Source organism: Heterocephalus glaber, unplaced genomic scaffold (assembly GCF_053883595.1).
Source record: "Heterocephalus glaber isolate CG9 unplaced genomic scaffold, H.glaber_assembly_v1.0 deba00001461, whole genome shotgun sequence".
Classification (NCBI taxonomy): domain Eukaryota; kingdom Metazoa; phylum Chordata; class Mammalia; order Rodentia; family Bathyergidae; genus Heterocephalus; species Heterocephalus glaber.
Genome location: NW_028258308.1, coordinates 1,831,044 through 1,849,925, shown reverse-complemented (window position 1 = coordinate 1,849,925; position 18,882 = coordinate 1,831,044). Strand labels below are relative to the sequence as shown.

General features: G+C 31.8%; 1 protein-coding gene across 2 annotated transcripts in view; it reads left to right on the top strand.

Annotated features, from left to right (window-relative positions):
• The window catches only part of Spock3 (SPARC (osteonectin), cwcv and kazal like domains proteoglycan 3), a 384,839-nt gene that overhangs the window by 332,685 nt on the left and 33,272 nt on the right, over positions 1-18,882 (top strand). For both annotated transcript variants that reach the window (XM_087216994.1, XM_004874610.4), the window contains one exon: positions 17,393-17,512. In XM_087216994.1, the coding sequence (XP_087073120.1) occupies positions 17,393-17,512 (120 nt within the window). The remainder of the gene's footprint in view (positions 1-17,392; positions 17,513-18,882) is intronic.

Here is an 18,882-nt window from a genome sequence, read left to right as displayed (position 1 = left end):
CCCTTATCAGTCATTTTTCTGTCCTCATGTTTTTTTCTTTCTCATTATTTATTTCAGTTTAAAGAACTATCTTCAGAATTTCTTTGCAGACAGATTTGATAGAGATAAATTCTCACAGCTTTAGTAACTTTGAATATATCTTCCTCTTCTGTTCTTTTCTGGGTACAGTATTCTTGGTTGGCAGTGTTTTTTCTTGTGTGAAAATCTTATGCCATTCTTTCCTGGTCTATAAGGTCTGCTATGTAATGAATTGAGACCTCCTTATGTGTTATTGGTCCTGTGCTTAATACCCTGTCTTACCCTCAACAAATGTAGACTTACTCCATGCTGTCTGAGTTTTGGAAAGACTTCAGGAAGCCCATTTCTTTATCATGAAAGTGGATCATACCATATTCTGTTAGACACAACACAGTATCAATGTTAACTAAGGCCCGTGTCACAACCGATGCTAATGTAGGGCAAAACATGAGTCCGTGCCACTGTGGCAGAGGCCCGTGCCTTGTACCAGAACAGGGCTAGAGGACCATCTGGAAGCACTGGCCTAGCGATACCTTTAATCTCTGAGGTTGGGAGAGGGTTTGCTGTTGAAGACAGTCCCTTGACCACCAAAGCTGATACTGAGCTGCATGTTACAGGAGTCTCATTGCTGCAGAGATCTGTGAAGTTTGAGTATTTAAGTATATTTTCTAATCAATTTTCTTCATTAACACTTTATAGTAGCCAAATAAATGTAGCAGAAGAATCAAAAGTGGTGAGGGAAAAAAGAAAGAAGGAAATGTATCCATTTCTTCTCAATACAGCAGTCTGCTAATGCTCATTCCTTTATCATCTAAAGTCATTAGGAAAAGAAGAGTCACAGACTTCCTTTATGCACTTTAATGTATTTTATTTAAATGCATTTTAATTATCATGTTTTCTTAACCTCCAAAATTATATCAGAAATGAATTTAAATCTATTTTCTAAGAGATATTTGTTTAAGTAATCATACTGTACTTTGGTATTGATTCTAATGTTGAGATGAGGACAAAATGATTTTGTTCTATTTGGAAATAATGACGTTTTCATAACATCACACAGAAATACTCCTAGTCCTATGGGAACCCTCTCTGTTTTGCCTGTCTATAAATAAATATACCTTAGAGACTGTTCTCAGAAGTATTGGTAGCACTCCGGGTATTTCAAATGTATATGATTTTTGTGACATCACTGACACTGTTGGAGAAATAGAAGTCAAGGAAAATGGTTATTAGATTTAGATTTTTTCCTGCTTTCAAGAAATGCCATAGAGCTTCTCCCTTGCTTAATGCTCCATTGAATGACTTTTACCTCAGGCTGACAAAACAAAATACTGTAGACTTAAACGAGAAATTTATTTTCTTACTGTTCTGAAGGCTGGAAGTCTGACAGGAGAATGGGGGGAGGGAGAGAGAGAGAGAGAGAGGGACTGAGACTTTCTTTTTTTTTCTCATAAAGCCACTGTCTAGCTAAATTATGGCCCAACATTAAGTCCTCAATTAAACTCTGTTTCCTTTAAAATCCCTATTTTTAGACATTGCCATATTGCAGGTTAGAGCTTTGGCATCTGAACCTTAGGGTGACACAGTTGAGTCCAGGGCAGGAAATGAGATGACAGGTACCAAAAATAAACTCTAGGTGATTTTTAGGTGAAAATATATTGGTAGGAGTCTACAGAGTCTCATATTTCACAACTAAACATGCACATAGCTCTGCTTGCTCCTCGTATAGGAATAAAATTATTATATTATCATTACTGCCCCCCTTCTGTGTTCAAATATAGCTTGAGTCTCTGTTGAGATGCAGTCTATTTGGGAAAATTCTGGTAGGGATGCTAAAAAGTATTCCAAGTCTTTTGGTCCTACAATACAAAAAAGGATATAGTAGGGATACATGATCTTGAGTTGTCACCAAGTACCACAACTCTGGTATTCCAATAAAATTAATATAGAGAATAATCTTAAGACTCAATCCAAAAATGGGTAACTGAAATGAACAGACATTTCTCAGACAAAGAAGTAGAAAAATGTTCAACATCACTGGTCATTTGAGAGATGCAAATGAAAACAATGCTGAGATTCCACTTCACGCCAGAAAGAATGGGTGCTATCAAGAAAGAAATCGATCAATAAGAAATGCTGCCAGGGCTGTGGGAAAAAAGAAACCCTACTCCACTGCTGGTGAGGGTGTAGACTGGTACAACCACTGTGGAAATCAATATGGAGATACCTCAAAAACCTAGGATAAGAGGTCCCATTTGACCCATCTATTCCCCTGCTGGTTATCTTCCCAGAAGAATTAAACAAATCATACCACAGTGATAGATGTGCACCCATGGCCATAGCAGCACAGTTTGTAATGGCTAAAACTTAGAAACAGCCCAATTGCCCATCAACTGGATAAAGAAAATGTGGGGTTTATAAAAATAAAATGAGTACTATTCAGCCATAAAGAATAAGAAACTAGAGACATTTATAGCTAAATTGATGCATACTGAGGCCATACTCTTAAGTGAAATAAATAGAACACATGTATAAATACTGAATAGGTTCTCTAGTGTGAGAAACTGAAAGTGTAAATAAGGATCAAAATGTATAGCATATAATGTGACATAGGAAGAAAAGATGCAAAGGGGAAGGAGAATTGGGAGGGTTAGGGGAAAGGAAAGAAAGGAATGGAATAAATACGAGAAATGGAAAAAAAAAAAAAAAAAGGGAAATCTACCTGACCTTCCTGCCATGGGGAATAAATGTTATCTAATTTAAATCTATTTATATACCTAACTAAAATTAACTTAAATGCCATCTGGGAGCAAAAGTTAGAAAATATACACAATCTGAAAAAGAAGGCAATAGTAATAATCTAATCTGATAAATAGAAGAGTTGAAATACATGATCCTTGAAATTTTACCTGCTTTTCATGTTTTGTTTTATCCCAACTTTAAAATTGGGAAAATAAACTAATAAAATCTAGAGTTTAATAAAAAATGATGTTGATCACATCACTCACTCTGCTCAGCTGGTAGCTGTGGTTGTTAGTTCACAAAGATGATCAAAATAATGAGACATACCTTTGCACTAGTACACTTCTGCTTTGATTTAATACGAGGCATAGTGCAGGCGATAACACAACATGGAAGCACCAGTGTCCCACTACACACTGGGCTTGACTTTTGATAATCAACCATGCTGCACTTGTTGTGTGGAGAGAGAATGTACCTCAAAATGTAATGGCCACAGTTTCCTTTACAGCCTTATAGCTAGTCAGGCAATGCCTTGAGAGTTTTCTGACTAGCTTCCTTCCCCAAGCCACCTGTATCTCGTCAGGCAGGTTATTTAATACTTATAAACCCAACAATAAAATATAAATGTTTAGTCTGCCACACAGTGCTAGGCTGATTTTCCATTTATATTTTACCTGCTACCAGGTGTATTACTAAAATTTCTTTGAGCAAGTATTTGAGCCTGAACATAGTGCTGTATACTTGAAAAAAATAATAATTTCAACAAATAATTATTTCTTAAACTTTTACAAGAATTTAATTGCACACTTTGTGTAATATATTCACAAAATTGATATACATGGGATCAATAGTGTTTAATGTTTAAAAAATATTATTTCATTTTATAAGAAATAACATTTTCATCAAAATAGCCTTTCCAATTTATCATTATTTACTTCAGTTCAATAACATGAAAAATAGAACCATAATCTCCCTTCTCATGGGAATTTCTCTCAATTATAGGTAAATTGCCTATAATTGAAAAGTATATAAAAGAAAAGTATATAAAAGAAAAGTATATACAAGTATATAAAAAGTATATAAAAGAAAAGTCAATCTCTAAGGAGATTGAGAGAAATAAAATGATCCAAAACAGGAACACCCAAAGTAGGGCTTTGGTTAAGGGACAGAGCTACTGGGCTGTCTCGAAAAATGGAGAGAACAGCAACCAGGGGTTGTCTGGGTGAGATGTATAAGGGCTTGGGGAGTGTGGGGTGGCAGATGATTGGCTATGACTGGGGGTGAGGTGGGAAAAAGCAGGTCTTTGTTCTCTCTGGAATGGCTCGTTTCCTGTAGGCAGGGGCCATTTCAGGATGCAGGGTTGTCGGGGCCATTTTATCTAGCAGAGAACTCTATCAGAGATGACCTTCTTAAAAAAGAATTATTCACTTCTGATAAACTGTAAAAAAGAAAATATAAAGCAGAGCATTATGTATTGCTTTTTATAAAATGTTTAATTTGTTGTTGATTTCAGGATAAAAATGAGCTATGTTATATACTGTAATGCACCAAACAGAGACATTTACTAATTTGTGAATTCAAATTAAAAAGTGGAATATTTAACTGATCTTAAATTTGTGTATACAATATTTGAATACAATAAAATGGTAATTAAGAAAAATATACTCATTTGTTAACATTATATAATTTAAGATTAGTTTATGAATATGACTTTTACAGAGCCCTGCTTTTCTACAACTGTTACTTACTCTTGACTCCAATGTGAGGAGTATAAATTCATTTACCTCTTATTGTGTTTTCCTAAAAACAATAATTACATTTCTAATGTGCTATTATATTGCTCATTGTATAAGAAATTGGTCAAACTATTTTGATATATTTATCATAAATGATTTTCTGAAATGTACTTACAGTGTTTTATGAACTTGAAAATTCAGGCACTTGTTTCAGACTTATATATGTTGCTCTTGCTGAGCCAGTCAGCTTTTATTATTTCACATGATTACCAAATGTACCAACCTTTGAGCTTATGACTTCATTTTTACTCCACAGTAATTCCTTTAATGGCTACTAGAATTGATTGTAATAGCAGGCATGCCTTCTATTAATATTATGCAACAGTAAAAGCAATTCTTGGCAGGTTCCTGAATGGAATTCATCTGATTAAATATGCATTTTTTGATTACTGTCTAACCTTCTACAACCTTTACTGTCTGTCTTTTGACATTAAAGATTAATCTGGCAGTCCATCAGATAAAATAATAATCTGAGTGGATCTGAATTACTTTCCTTCAAATCAGATCAGAGTATTACTATAAGTCTTTGTAGATATATATGATCATAAAATTACCATCCACTAGGAAAGGAAACTTATTAGAATACAAAGCTGTGATTATAAAATTTTTAATAAAACATATTTTCTAGGTGGCGAACATTTGCTGTACCTACAAAAGGACATCTCAAAGAAAGTTTAAAAACGTAACTGTAGCTTGCATTGATTTGCCTACTGTTAAGCATTATCTTTGGATCACATGAGCTGGCATGCTGAATCTATTTTACCAATGAGACGAATCTCATACTTACCTTAATCATGTGGGAAATACTAGTGAATCCTTGTTCTTTTCAGCTTTATTGACTGCTTCATGGGCCTGTGGTGTCTTAGAGAACATGGAAGAGCCATTAAAATCAGTGGAAGGTTTTCCTCTGATCAATTCAATAGTTAATCTGATTTTAATAAAAGAAAATCATACCATTTTATCAGACAAATTAGAGACATAGCTCATTGCTCCTTCTAGAAATAAAATTAATAATAACTCTAGGCATCAACTTCTGATTTTTCGCAACATTTTTTGTTACACAATTGTTAAATATGGTAGATAATTTTAAACTTTCATGTCATGTCCATTAATAGAAAAGATCATTACATGTTTGAAGTCTCCTACTGTTGTTCAACTGCTTTAGTTTAAAAACAGTTGGCACAACCTAATATTCATTCTAGGGACAGAAATGTATTTAAAAGTATTTTGCAGAATATTAAATATTTCAACAAAATTTATCATCTTTATGATGTTTGCTTGGAATACCACTTCGTTACTTGATCTTGCCCCTACCTGCTCTTACTTTTCAAAGAGACCTTTATATAACCCAAAATGTCACTAACTGTCAGAATATAATCAATCATGGATTACTACTGCCCAAATGCCTGCTTTGAGTCTCTATTCAACATGTACTCACTAAAGCCTGAATAAAATGCCTTCATTATAGAACACCTTCATTCTCCAGATGGCCCTCCAAAAGCAAATTATTTATGAATTGCAAAATTTCAAATACACTTGTGGACATCAATATTCTTTAATGGAAAAGTTGTAGCTCATGTTTTAATACAACTATATGATTTAGAGTAATGTTGAAGACTCATGTTTTTACTTTCATAATTTATAGCTTTAAAATATTAGAATGACTTTAATATACATCATACTCAGATTGAAACAGTATTTGGTAAAGAATTATTCTTTAAGGTATGTGTGTATGTTTGTGTGTGTTGTGTGTTTTTACTTTCCAAAAAGGATTTTTTTTTCTTTTTTTGATACTGAGGATTGAACTATGGACCTTGCTCTTGCGAGGCAGGCACGGTGCCACTGAGCTAACGCTAATGCCATAAAGAATTTTGCGAGCAACTTACCTGATTTTGTGTAGCAGACATACAGTTAACATATTATAGTAGGATTTAGTCAAAATCTATCTGTCTCTCTGACAATATCCCCAGGAAGTTTTAAACTGGGCTTTAACCTTTGTTTTAAGAAAAAATGAAGTTGCTCAACTCTGCTCTAGAATGAGATATTTTCAGTTTAATCTCTAAACAATCAAATGTGATAAAGTTTGCACACACAAAAAAATGTGTGAACATATGTGTACAAATGTATTTGCATATATCTTATGCTTTAAATTTCTGATTCCTTCTCAGTTTTCAAAAAAGCTTCTAGAAGAGCACTATGCATCCCCTCAAATTCATCTATTGAAAACCTAATCCCAAACTATAGTATTAGGAGATGACGTCTTTGAAAGGTGATGAGATCATGAGATTTGGAGCCTTCCTGAATGATATACTGCCCTTATAAAGCAGGCTCAAGATCCTCCGTCATTTTTGCATGTGAAGTCACAGGTAAAAGTCAGCCATGTAGGAATAAAGCCCTCACCAGACACCAAATGTGCTAATTCTGCTGAAGCCTTATAATTAATTGTTCTCAGCATAGAGAACTGTGTGAAATACATTTCTGTGTTTATAAACAACTCAACTGATGGCATTTTGTCACAGCAGCCCAAATGGACTAAAACAATTTCTTTTGATCAAGTCAAAATATGCTACTGGGTTTTGGTGAGTTTACACTATACTTGTCTCATTAATCTTTTCCCAACATCTTGAACTTCTCTGCTTACGAATTTTCTCATAAAATCTTTCACTATGGATTTTTATAAAAGAAAACTTTCTCTTATATACCTTCAAAATATCTAGCATCATTTACTAATTAGACAGGAAGTGCTCTTATTTTGCAACTCATAATTTTTAAAAAATTTATGTACTTCTAAAATTTTGTGTATCTATAGTGTATATTGAGTCATGATAGATATATTTTTAAATTCTACTTTGGGAAAAGATTTGTCACTGGGCTTTATATTAAAGACACATTTCACAACTTACCAAAATATAGAAACTGTCATTTACTTACTAGGTTGATGGATATATTTCTAGAAGAATTTGAGGGATCTTTTTCTCCTTCTAGATTTCTTTATTGTCTAACATCAGTTATTCTTTGAAAGACACATATATACTCATTTTTAGTTTGAATGTCTTAAATAAATGTGCACTTTCATTCTAAATTTCTATAATGAAGAAGTTTTTCCAAACTTCATTGAGTTTAAATTGTATACTTCTATACTCCATTTCACAACAATGTGCACATTTCAAATGTCTCAAAAATAATTTTTGGAATTAAAACTTTGCATAGTTTAGAAGCAAGTTATCTATATCTATCAAGAACTTTAAATAGCCATATTATGACTCAATGACTATTTTTAAGGTTTTACAAAAAAATGACAAGGGACATAGGATGGGACTGAAGGACATTATACCAAGATAAATAAATCTGGCAAAAAAAGGACAAATATTTCATGTTTTTATGCGTGCATACTTTGACTTGAAAGTTTGTTTGAAGAAGTTTGCCTTGAAAAAAGTAGAGAGCAGAGTAGCGACCACAAGATTCTAGGAAGTGTTGACGGGGAAACTATAGGGCAGATAATGGGCATCAAAACAGTCACAAAAATGGAGATGTTATGCAGTGGGGTGAGGTTAGTCATAACACTTTATTAGGTATTTTGTAAAGAACTAAAAGAGAGGAGATTGAGGCTTCTCAGTACAAAGGAATGACAAATATTTAAGGAGAAAAAATGCTCATCACCCTAATTCTATCATTACACATTGTATATAAAAATCAAATTATCACACTGCACCCAACAAATATGCACAATTATGTGTCAATTTAAAAATATAAAGTAGAAAAACTCATAAACAGTAAAAAAATACTCTTTGAATGAACACAGAAACTAAAAACAATGTTCAGATTCTTGACATATAATATTTATTTTGGAGTTTTTCACTGTTCTAATAGATATAATAATATTCATTGTATTGATTCATGATATTATTAACATATCAAATTTATATTATTAATGTAATACATTCATCTACAAGATATTTCAGCAACCTGAGAAAATTATAATTTGGTGAAGTACTGCAAAAGAGAAAAGCAAATATTGCTTTCCTACATAATCCCAAATTGTGCAAAAATATTCATTGCAGATACACATATTAAATATTTTAATTACCTCCTTATTTGTAACAATGTTAAATGCATTACTTTACATTTATTCTTCTTAGTATACATTTAAAATATATATTTACAAAATTGGCAAATTTTACTCTTACTCCATAAAATAGATTTTTTAATAGTTTCATGAAAATAACACTAAAAGATCTCATCATTCATATAATGCAAAATATATTAAATTGAATGTTTGAATTATGTAATTAATCATTAAGAAAAGGCTGGATTCTATACAAAAAAATATACTCATTGAAAAATACTGCAAGCTAGAAGACACCAAAAAAGAGCTAAAAGATCTTCAACAGAAATATGATTCCTTGTGTCCATATAAGTCAGATATTTCTCAGCATACATTGAATAAAAAAATACAGAACAAAGTAAATACTCAAAGCTATATGAGAAAGCTATTCAGAAATATGAAAATTTATACCATTTTCATACACATTCATTAATTACCTTGTTTTGTGCCTAGCAAAACAAGGCATAGAAAGAGATAATTCAAGCATATGTTGTTATCTGTAAGCAAATGATAAAGTATTCAGCAAGTAATAAACCCTACTTAACTCCTGAACAACTTGAAATAAGCATTTTACTATTGAGAGCATTTTCTCTTACCTTCTCTTTTTCAGTTCTTTGGAACATTATAGTCTTATGTAATGGGAATAAGAGTTAATATTGAGAGACAAGATTCTTGCACTTCCTTTGTGCAATAAACTTGATTTTGTAAGGAAATATTCACATCAAGGCAGTCTTCAGCCTTTGCTTTTAGAGTAATTATATTCCTCTGGATTTTAATTCTACCACTGTCACGTACCAACCTAGTCCCATCAGGAAATGATCAGAATCTATACTTTAAAATTTTGAAAAAGGGGTAATGGCAAATATTTTTATTAATCAACATTTGTATTGCTTCACCTCATAGAAAATCAGATCCTCAGGGAAATGTATTTACCAATATTTAGTGTGGGGGAGAAACTACCAAATCATTTCTGGTACTTTTTGAACTAAGCTTCATTGAGTTCATTTAAGTTATTCTAAGCTCTACCACTTCATATCACCATTCATTTCACAAGGTCATAGTATTCTAATACTTAACAAGAATGAATGTGAAAAAAAATTTTTAACTTGATGTTCAAGTCAAATAGAGATAAGTCAGTTGGAAGAAAACTTGTAAATGTTTCTCAAGATAAAACACAATTACAGTGTTATCTCTTTCTGATTTAAATATTCTCAGAGGATCTGATCTGCCTGGAACTTTACCTTTACATCTGCACTCTCTAATTACATAAAACAATCTTAACTCATTTTCCCTGACATCAGTATTTATTCTTTAATAAATGAGTATTCTGAATAATCACATATAAGTATGTTATAGTGTGTCTTATTCAGTTGAAGTTTTAAAATCTAATACCAGACTGAGTGGCTTTTGAAAAACACAAATTACAAATTTATTTCTCATGGTTCCAGATGGTGGGAAGTACAAGATAAAGGCAGACACCAGCAGATTTAGCATCTACTAAAGCTCTGCTTCCAGGTTCAGAAGTGGTCATTTTATGATATGTTTTGATATGGTAGAGGGGTGTGGAATCTTTCTGGGGTCTCCTGATTAAGGGTGTTAATCTCAGCCAGGAACATCTCTGCCCTGGGCCTAAACACTTCCCCAGACTCCATCTCCTACTACCATAACATTGTGGTTTTGATTTAAATGTATGAGTTTTGAGGGAACATAAGCCCTCCTTAACACAGTGTGAGTGAATCGAGGACATTTTAACTTTTTGTAATATGCAGATAGTTTGATATCTATTAAAGTGTCAGATTGTGTAAAGGCTTGAGATTTGAAAAAATATTTATCAACTTTAAATCTGTAATGCAAAGAAACTCAATAACATCAGTAAATGATTAATTTTATAGTTATAAAATACATAAATCTTTGATCATTTTTGAATTTATATTTTAAATATTTAATTAATTTTCAAGAAATGTACAATTTAAAATTTCTATTTTGTCCAGAATCGCTGCTTTACCAAATGACTTCAGATAAATCATTGCCAGTTTTAAATTAAATGAGTTAATTGTTGATAAAAGAAGCCTAAAAATTATAAAACATTTTCAAAAGTTTTATGAATAAAATATTGTTTTAATAAATGCTGTATTTTTGGGGTCTCCAAATATAAGATGATCTAGACTTACAGCAGACATGAACATCTTCTTGAAATGTCTCCAGTTTTCATTATATTTGATGCTTTCTGAATAATAAATGTTAAAAATATTAGATGTGAACTTAGGGTGTCCTTGTGTATCGTTATTACTCATGTATTACCCTAGTTTAATTGTAGGGAAAAGATGCTGGTTTATCCAGCTAGAAATTATTTAAATTAAGAGTATCTGATTTGTGACCAAATACTTATGATTTAAACAAAGAACATAAATTCTGCATAACAAAATATGGTATAATTAGAAGTTAATATCTCAATATTAGATTAATGAATATGATCTATGAATGTTAATTCTCCTTGATTAGATCTCAGTGATTTCCATCCCTGGGACAAAATACCTGACATACACAATTTAAAGAAAGGATTTATATTGGCTCACTGTTTCAGAGGTGTCAATGCATGATTGGCTGGTTCCAAGATACAAACATTATGGCAGATGGGTGTAGAGGGGGCAAGATGCTCACTTCATGGCAGCTAGGAAGTAGAGAGAGCAAGGAAGAGAAACAGAAAGGGGCCAGGATTAAATATATCCTTCAAAGACTAATCCCTTAGTCACCTACTTCCTCCAAGCTGACCCTAAATGCTAGCTGCCCATTCAGCTGTGAGCTTATCAGTGGATTTTTCCATTGATAAAATTAGCTGATCTAATAAAATTCAAAACCCCCACATCTGAACACATGAGCCTTTTGGGGATATCTTGATCCTTACCATAACATCCATATAATGTGCACTTATTTATTACCTAGTCCTTTCATGAAAGAGATATGGGGGAGGGAGGGTGGTTAATACTGTAGGATTGATTTTCAATCTTTAAATTAAAAGGTAAAAAGGTTTAGGAATCATTTGACTCTGTCAAATGAACACTCAGCCTCATGCCCCACACTCAGTGAAACACTCAACCTCATGCGCTACCTCTCCTCATTTCTCCTCCTTATCCTCTGGTCATAGAAGTGATCATTTTCAAGTATTGCAGGTTCTTCCTTCCTGGTGATTAGCTCATTCATGAATGGGTTACCATGTTCAAGTACTATTTTAAAGGTTTCTACTTTGATAAATGGCAATATATATTACTTCCCTCTCATTTTCTAATAATAGTACAAGGCCCTTCTTAATCTCTGCTGATTACATCTGTTATTTATAAAGGAAGATTTTATTTAAAAAGCAAACGTAAATTGTACTTGCAGTTTTCACTTCCACAGGCAGTGCCTTATGCCTCCTCATTTTTGTAAAATGGTGTAATTTGCATTGTTGCCAGTTTTCGTGCCTTCACTTTCACCTCTTTACCTCTTGTGGCTGGAGGTGGGACATTTTTTGCCAAAATTGGCACCATTTACATTATATTCTACAACCACTAAAGTTTATTTAAATGGGTCAAATTGCAAGTCAAGACTTATACAAATTCATGACGATGGAAATATTGGTGGCAGAAAAGTAAGAATTTATGCTGAATTAATTAAGTGCATTTTCCTGTTGCACTTAATGAAGTAATAGTAGCTTCACTTTTAAATGAATTCTACCATTTCATATCCCTGCTGTCATTATGAGTACAAGTTCTTACAACCTGTCAATAAGACACTATTCACTAAATCAGTCTCCCTACGATTCATCAGATGTGTCTCTTCTTGAACTAGATACTAGCTTACTTGGTCTTTCTGTCCTACACTTCCACTATGAGTTCTTCACTTAGATTTTCTTAACCAAATTATGAATTTCCTTTGTTTTCCTTAATAATTTTTAAAATTTTGCTGCAGCTGTTTTTCGTGATCATGGAACACAAACTCTGTGATTTCTTCCATAACTGAAAAGGCCTTTTTTCTGTTTGCTAACTAAATAGGCATGGAATGCTACACTGAAATTTATTTTCATTAGCACATTGAAGATTTGCTTTATTACCTCCTTTAATCCTTTATTGCTAGTGATTACTGGGCTACCAAGCTGATTGGTTACCTATTATAGGTAACCTTTTATTTGTTACTGCTTATTTTTTTCTTCATGAAAAATTTTGTCATCTTTTTATATTTTATATTATAAATTTTAGAAGATGGTATGTGTCATATATGTTTTAAAACATCTATGACAGATATTAGACTTCTTAGATGATCTTTCATGATTTTTCCATTATCTACCTTCCTTGTCTTTATTCTATATTGTTGAATTCTTTGGCTTTATCAATACTCATTCTACATGTTTGGTGTTTTCATATATATATAATTCTTAATTTACAGGAGCTTTTTCATTTATTTGCTTTATATAATATTGTGCTCTAGTTAATACTTTAGCATGATTGAAGGATTTTAGTTTGAAACTGTACTTTTCATTTATTCAATTTGAATGTAAACCATTTTATTATGATAGTATAATTTGTTACTGTGTTATCTATCTCTGACTACATATATGATTAGATTAATGAGTATCAGGCATTGATTTAGTTTTCTACTAGTCCTGAATTTTAGGGCATCTCAACTTCTACAGCTATAAAGATAATAATTATTTCCCTAACCTGCCAGGGTTGATATAAAAATCAAATGTAAAAACTTATTAAATGTATTTCTTGTTGTATGAATGTAAGTATTATTTCTAGAAGAGTGAATTCATGTAGTTTAACTGTTGGAAAATGAGAGTAAAATGTATTAATTGACTTCTGCTAAAGAGCTGTAACAGATCACTGATGACTGTCTCATACTTGTCGGGGGGATCTAACAGGTTCAAGTGGGACCGAGGCTGGTTTTTATGGACAAAGGGTTTGGTACCCATGAAGTAGAAATGCCATCCAATACATGATATTATACTTTTATATTACATGAGGTAGGTATTTTCTTTTTGTTGTCATAAGGACAGACTGAGTTATGACTTACAAAAAGTGACAACATTATTATGATCTTTGTAAAGAAAATGAGAACGTGATATGTATCATATCGAGTAATTCCTATCATGGTCCTTTATCAGCTAGTGTGAAAAATATGACAGCACATACTGTAACTTATTGCTCAATAAGATCCTTGTAATCTGTTTTTAATTGGTTTTAGACATGGATCTGAAGATGTGATTCCTTTAAAGTGAAGAAAATATAATTATACTGCAAAGGTTTTGTGTTTTCATTTAAAAATATGTACTGCTTACGTCAAATATCCCTGAAACTGATGATCAACTCACATCCTGTTCATTATCAACTAATGAAATGGAAGTTTGCAAGCTTATGTGAAAGCAATGCTTGAATTTTCCTTCTAAATTGGTATTCACTACTCTTAATTTCTGTTGAAATTTCTGAGGTTATTTGATGTACTGATTAAGACCTTGGATTCTGAAGTCTAAACCTCTGGATTAAAAACTTAGCCTTGCCACTTACCTGAACTCAGACAGGTTCTTTAATACTCTGTGCCTCCTTTACCAATATTTGAAAGGATATCTCATAGAATTTTTCAAAAGATTATCTGTGTTAATATAAGTAAATACTGATACAAAATATGGACTGTTATTTGCTATTACTAATATTATTAGCACAATGTTCTTAATTTCTGAAGGATTCCACTACAACACATGTATAACCTTATATAATTTAAACTGTGGTGATATATACAATAAAGGTATATAAAGTCTTACATTTGGGTAAAAATTTTAATCTGTTATTCTTAAATATACATTGTTTTCTTTAAAATCACAAATTTCACAAATATTCAATTATACATGCATAATAAGCACTATATTATTACATTCAAATTTTTTTAAAAATTAATTTTATTGGTGCATTTTAGGTATACAATATAATGACATTCATCATTGGAAATTTGCACCTTTACATAATCTCTCTTGGTTCTTATTTTTTCCCCATTCAAATTTTAAAACACAGCTTTACTTTGTGCCCACTGGTTCAACAAAACATTTTTCATCCTTTAGAAGATATCTTATTGGATAAAACTTGGCTTTCTGCTGGGTATGATTTATGAAAGAAATATGAGATAGAAAAAGAACTAGACTTCACTTTTTAAATATTTTCTATTTATATGAGCTAGGCAATGTATCAATACCTTTTGACTTCTAAAAGTCTAATTATGCATATATTGGAAATGCTTCTCCATACTTGCTACTCAGTTCCCATTGTACAGTGGAAAGTCTTGTATATATTTGTAATCATATTTTAGGCACAAGGAAGCAAATTCATTTTCCCCTCCTTTTTGTACAAATCGAAATATATCAATGACATATGTCTTCTTTTTTAACCTATTTTCTTTACCAAAAGCCATAGTTTGATTTTGATACATAATAGATTTTTTATTTCTGTTCATATCTCATAGGCTTCATTGAGTGTACATACCTCATTAATATCACCAGATCATTGTTAATAGGGTTTTTTTTAACAAACTTGCTATAAAAAAGTGCTAAATAAATAATATTCAATAATTCAAATGAGTGTGTTTGTATATGTGCAGCATACCTGCTGAGTACATTTTTTAAATAGAGAATAGTTAGGTGGAGGGCTAGATCAATTTACACTTATTTTTAAAGAAGTTTCAAATTTATTCATTTTTAATGGTAATTCAGATATATAGAATGCCAGTTAAAGGCAAAAGAGAGTGGCAAAAATAGGACTCCCTTATGCAACTTTCTCCCCGCCCAGCCAGTTCTTCTAACTGGTGATAGTTTTGTCAGCTTCATGTATACCCTTCTAGAGATTGCTGATGGATAGAGAAGCATGCATGCATATGTGAATTTCCTGTGACTTGTAGAAGCTTCTTTTTCTCCTGTTTACTTGTTCATGGTCAGCAAAAGACCCTTGCCTAAATGTTGATTTAAATAGGGAATACCAGGTTGAAGTATAAATATTTATATTAGAAATATAATATTTATATTAGAAATATACCAACCTTTCTTCCTTTTCACATTTACAGAAGCTCTATTTTCCATTTTCTTCTTTCAATTCTTTTTTGTCTTTAAATCCCTTTTCCCTTCCTTTTCTCCACCCCCCCCCCCGCCATCTGTTTTTCCCTTTCCAATTTAAACAAGTTCTTCCTAATTCCTAGGCTCTCTCCTCCATTCTGCTCCTTATGTATACTTTGGATTTCTTACACAAGTGAAGTAATGTGATATTTAAACTGGTGTGCCTGATTTATTTCACTTAAGATTGTAGTTTAGAGGTGTATCCATTCACCCAAAAATACCAACACCCCCCAAAAAAAGTTTGTTCTTTTTATGACAAAGTGGTACTCTGTTGTATAAAAATACCTTATCTACTTTCTCCATTCATTGTTGATGGACATAGAGGCTGGTTCCAAGATTCAACTATTATGAACTGTCCTGCTATAAACATGGGCATGTGCCTATCACTGTATTATGATGTCTTTATATCTTTAGGGAAGATACCTAGGAGGGAAATAGCTAAGTCAAATGGAACTCCTGGTTTTAGTTTTCAAGGAATCTCCATACTTTCCTGTACTGCATATTTCTCACCTTGTATTCAGCCATACCACAGGCCCAGAAGCATTGTATCCATATGATCTTTAAATAAACTTTCCTCCATTAAGTTGGCTTCCTTGGGTGTTTTATTACAGTGACACAAAGCTGACTAAAACAGTTACTACTGAAAAATATGAAGGCAATCTGATTTCTGTATTCTTATTAAGTTATCTTTAATAAAATGATCAACATGAATATTAATATGATTTGATTGACAGTTGAGGAAACTGTATCTTGGCAACAGGGAGAGGAGAGAGATCTGCAGGAGTAGATCAAGGCAATTACGTGTTTTCTTTATATTGAATTTGAGTGCCACATTTCAGCATTAATCATACATGCACAAAATATTCCATTATTGTTTACTGTGTTGACTATTTAAAATAATATTAATAAATAATAACATTATGAAAAAGACAAAAATCAACTTAAATTCCAAATGTCAAGTTTTCTATTATATCACTTTTAAACCAAATCATGATATCTTTTTTTATATATTTTGCAGTATTTGCTAATATCAAAGCATATGTTCTTTCTTATATATATATATATATATGTGTGTGTGTGTGTGTGTGTGTGTGTATGTACATATATGGTTAAACTAAATATAAACCTTATATATTTTGTGACTTTCAACATATACTGTGTACAGTAATAGGGAACTCTAATCCATAAGCGTTTAATAGAGTTAGCTAATAATAAATGTATAATATTTATTTTACTTTTTCAAAGCTTCATTTTCTCCAGTGGCCCTCCACTTTCTCATGACATACTCATCACATAAATATCAAGACTCTCTTTGTGTGATGTTAACAATCAGAATCTTAAACATTCTGTTTATGCAAGCAGTGGAAGTCAAATTCTACTAAAAATATTCCTATGTTAAATAAAATCTCATTGTTATATAGAATCTTATTAAGATTGAAGCATAAATTAAATTTTTGATTTAAAAAAGAAATCAAATTAGTGTTTTTTTTTTTCTTTTAGGCACTGTTACCTTTCAAGTTGATGGGATAATTTGAGAAACAACATTGGCATCATGATAAATGATAATTAAGGATTTATGTTGTTTCTCTTTGTTTTTAGCATGCAGTGACCTGGAATTCAGGGAAGTGGCAAACAGATTACGGGACTGGTTCAAAGCCCTTCATGAAAGTGGAAGCCAAAACAAGAAGACAAAATCATTACTGAGGCCTGAAAGAAGCAGTAAGATGTCTAAATTGATATGTGGTTTTTTGGGGGTTTTTTTGAGATGAAGATTTCTATCTAAGGAATTGCTTAGAATGAAACATAATTTCAATGTTTATCCTTTATATAGATGTTGAACAAAAAACAGAACATTGTTCTTATTTCCAAGCATTGCAGTAATATTTTGTAAGGAAATGAAGCATCCTGGAAAACTGATTGAGGGAAAAAGAAATGCTTCATCAGAGAGCATTTATATTCTAATTAAAAATTCAGATAAGAATATTTTTCAGTATTTTATTAAACCAGTAGAGAATGCTTTGGATGGTAACGCTTAGAATGACATAGAAATAAGGGTAAAATTTTTTAAATACCCATATTTTTAGAAAATGCACTTGGTCTTCCTTGGGTGTTAACATGTTTCAAGTTTGAGTTTTCAGACATTTTAAATTTACCTCTGTATATCATAGATCTGTGGACAATCGAAAATATCGACAGATGAAATAAGTGATGCACTGAAGATAATAAAAGTGCCATAAAATCTTAAAGTATTATTTCATAATCTGTATAATTGTGTCATTTTTAATTCCTTAGAAATATAAATTCCAAATTAAAATAGGTTACTTATTATGAGTAATTTCACAAACTTTATTTTATATTATTTTCATATGTATAAAATTTGTTTTATATTTAATTGATAGAAACACTATTTAATCTTTAAAGATAAAATATTTTCTTTAAAAAAAGGCAAGAGAAAGTGAAATGGCAGCAATTACAGTATATACCACATCTTTTTGACAGAGAAGATCTAGGGGTGTGCCCTTCATTGCTTGTCAGAGTGGCATGACCATCCATTCTCTCTTGCAACTCTCAAATTGCAATGTCTAACAAAATTAAAAACTAAACACAATCATCTGCAACCTATATTTCCTAAAATTCCCTCCTTTCTTCCAAATTTCTCTAACCCTAACCTTTTAAAATTACATATATCTTAATTTAATTTGGCAGTGAAATTAAACTTATTTTTAGATATAATGATGGTCTTTGAATGTGTAATGACTATTCTGTGTAACTGTGTGTTTTAATTTGTGATGACTATTATTTATGGAAACATTCTTCTCATAAATTTTAGAACGAAATTATAGATAGTACTTTTTTAATCCTTTAGAAGTGTTTCTCATATTTGTCTTTGAATATAGGGATTAAACTTTTGGCAGCTGTAATTGTTTATGCCTTTAACCCTGCACTTATTTCAGAGAAATGATAATAATTAAGTGTATTTTTTTCTCCTGGTCCTGAAGAAAATCTGTACAGGATGAAGGGATTTCTTCCAGAAACTTGCATATTGAGTTTTTAAAAATTAAATTTTCATATCCACCCTTGTCTTTGCA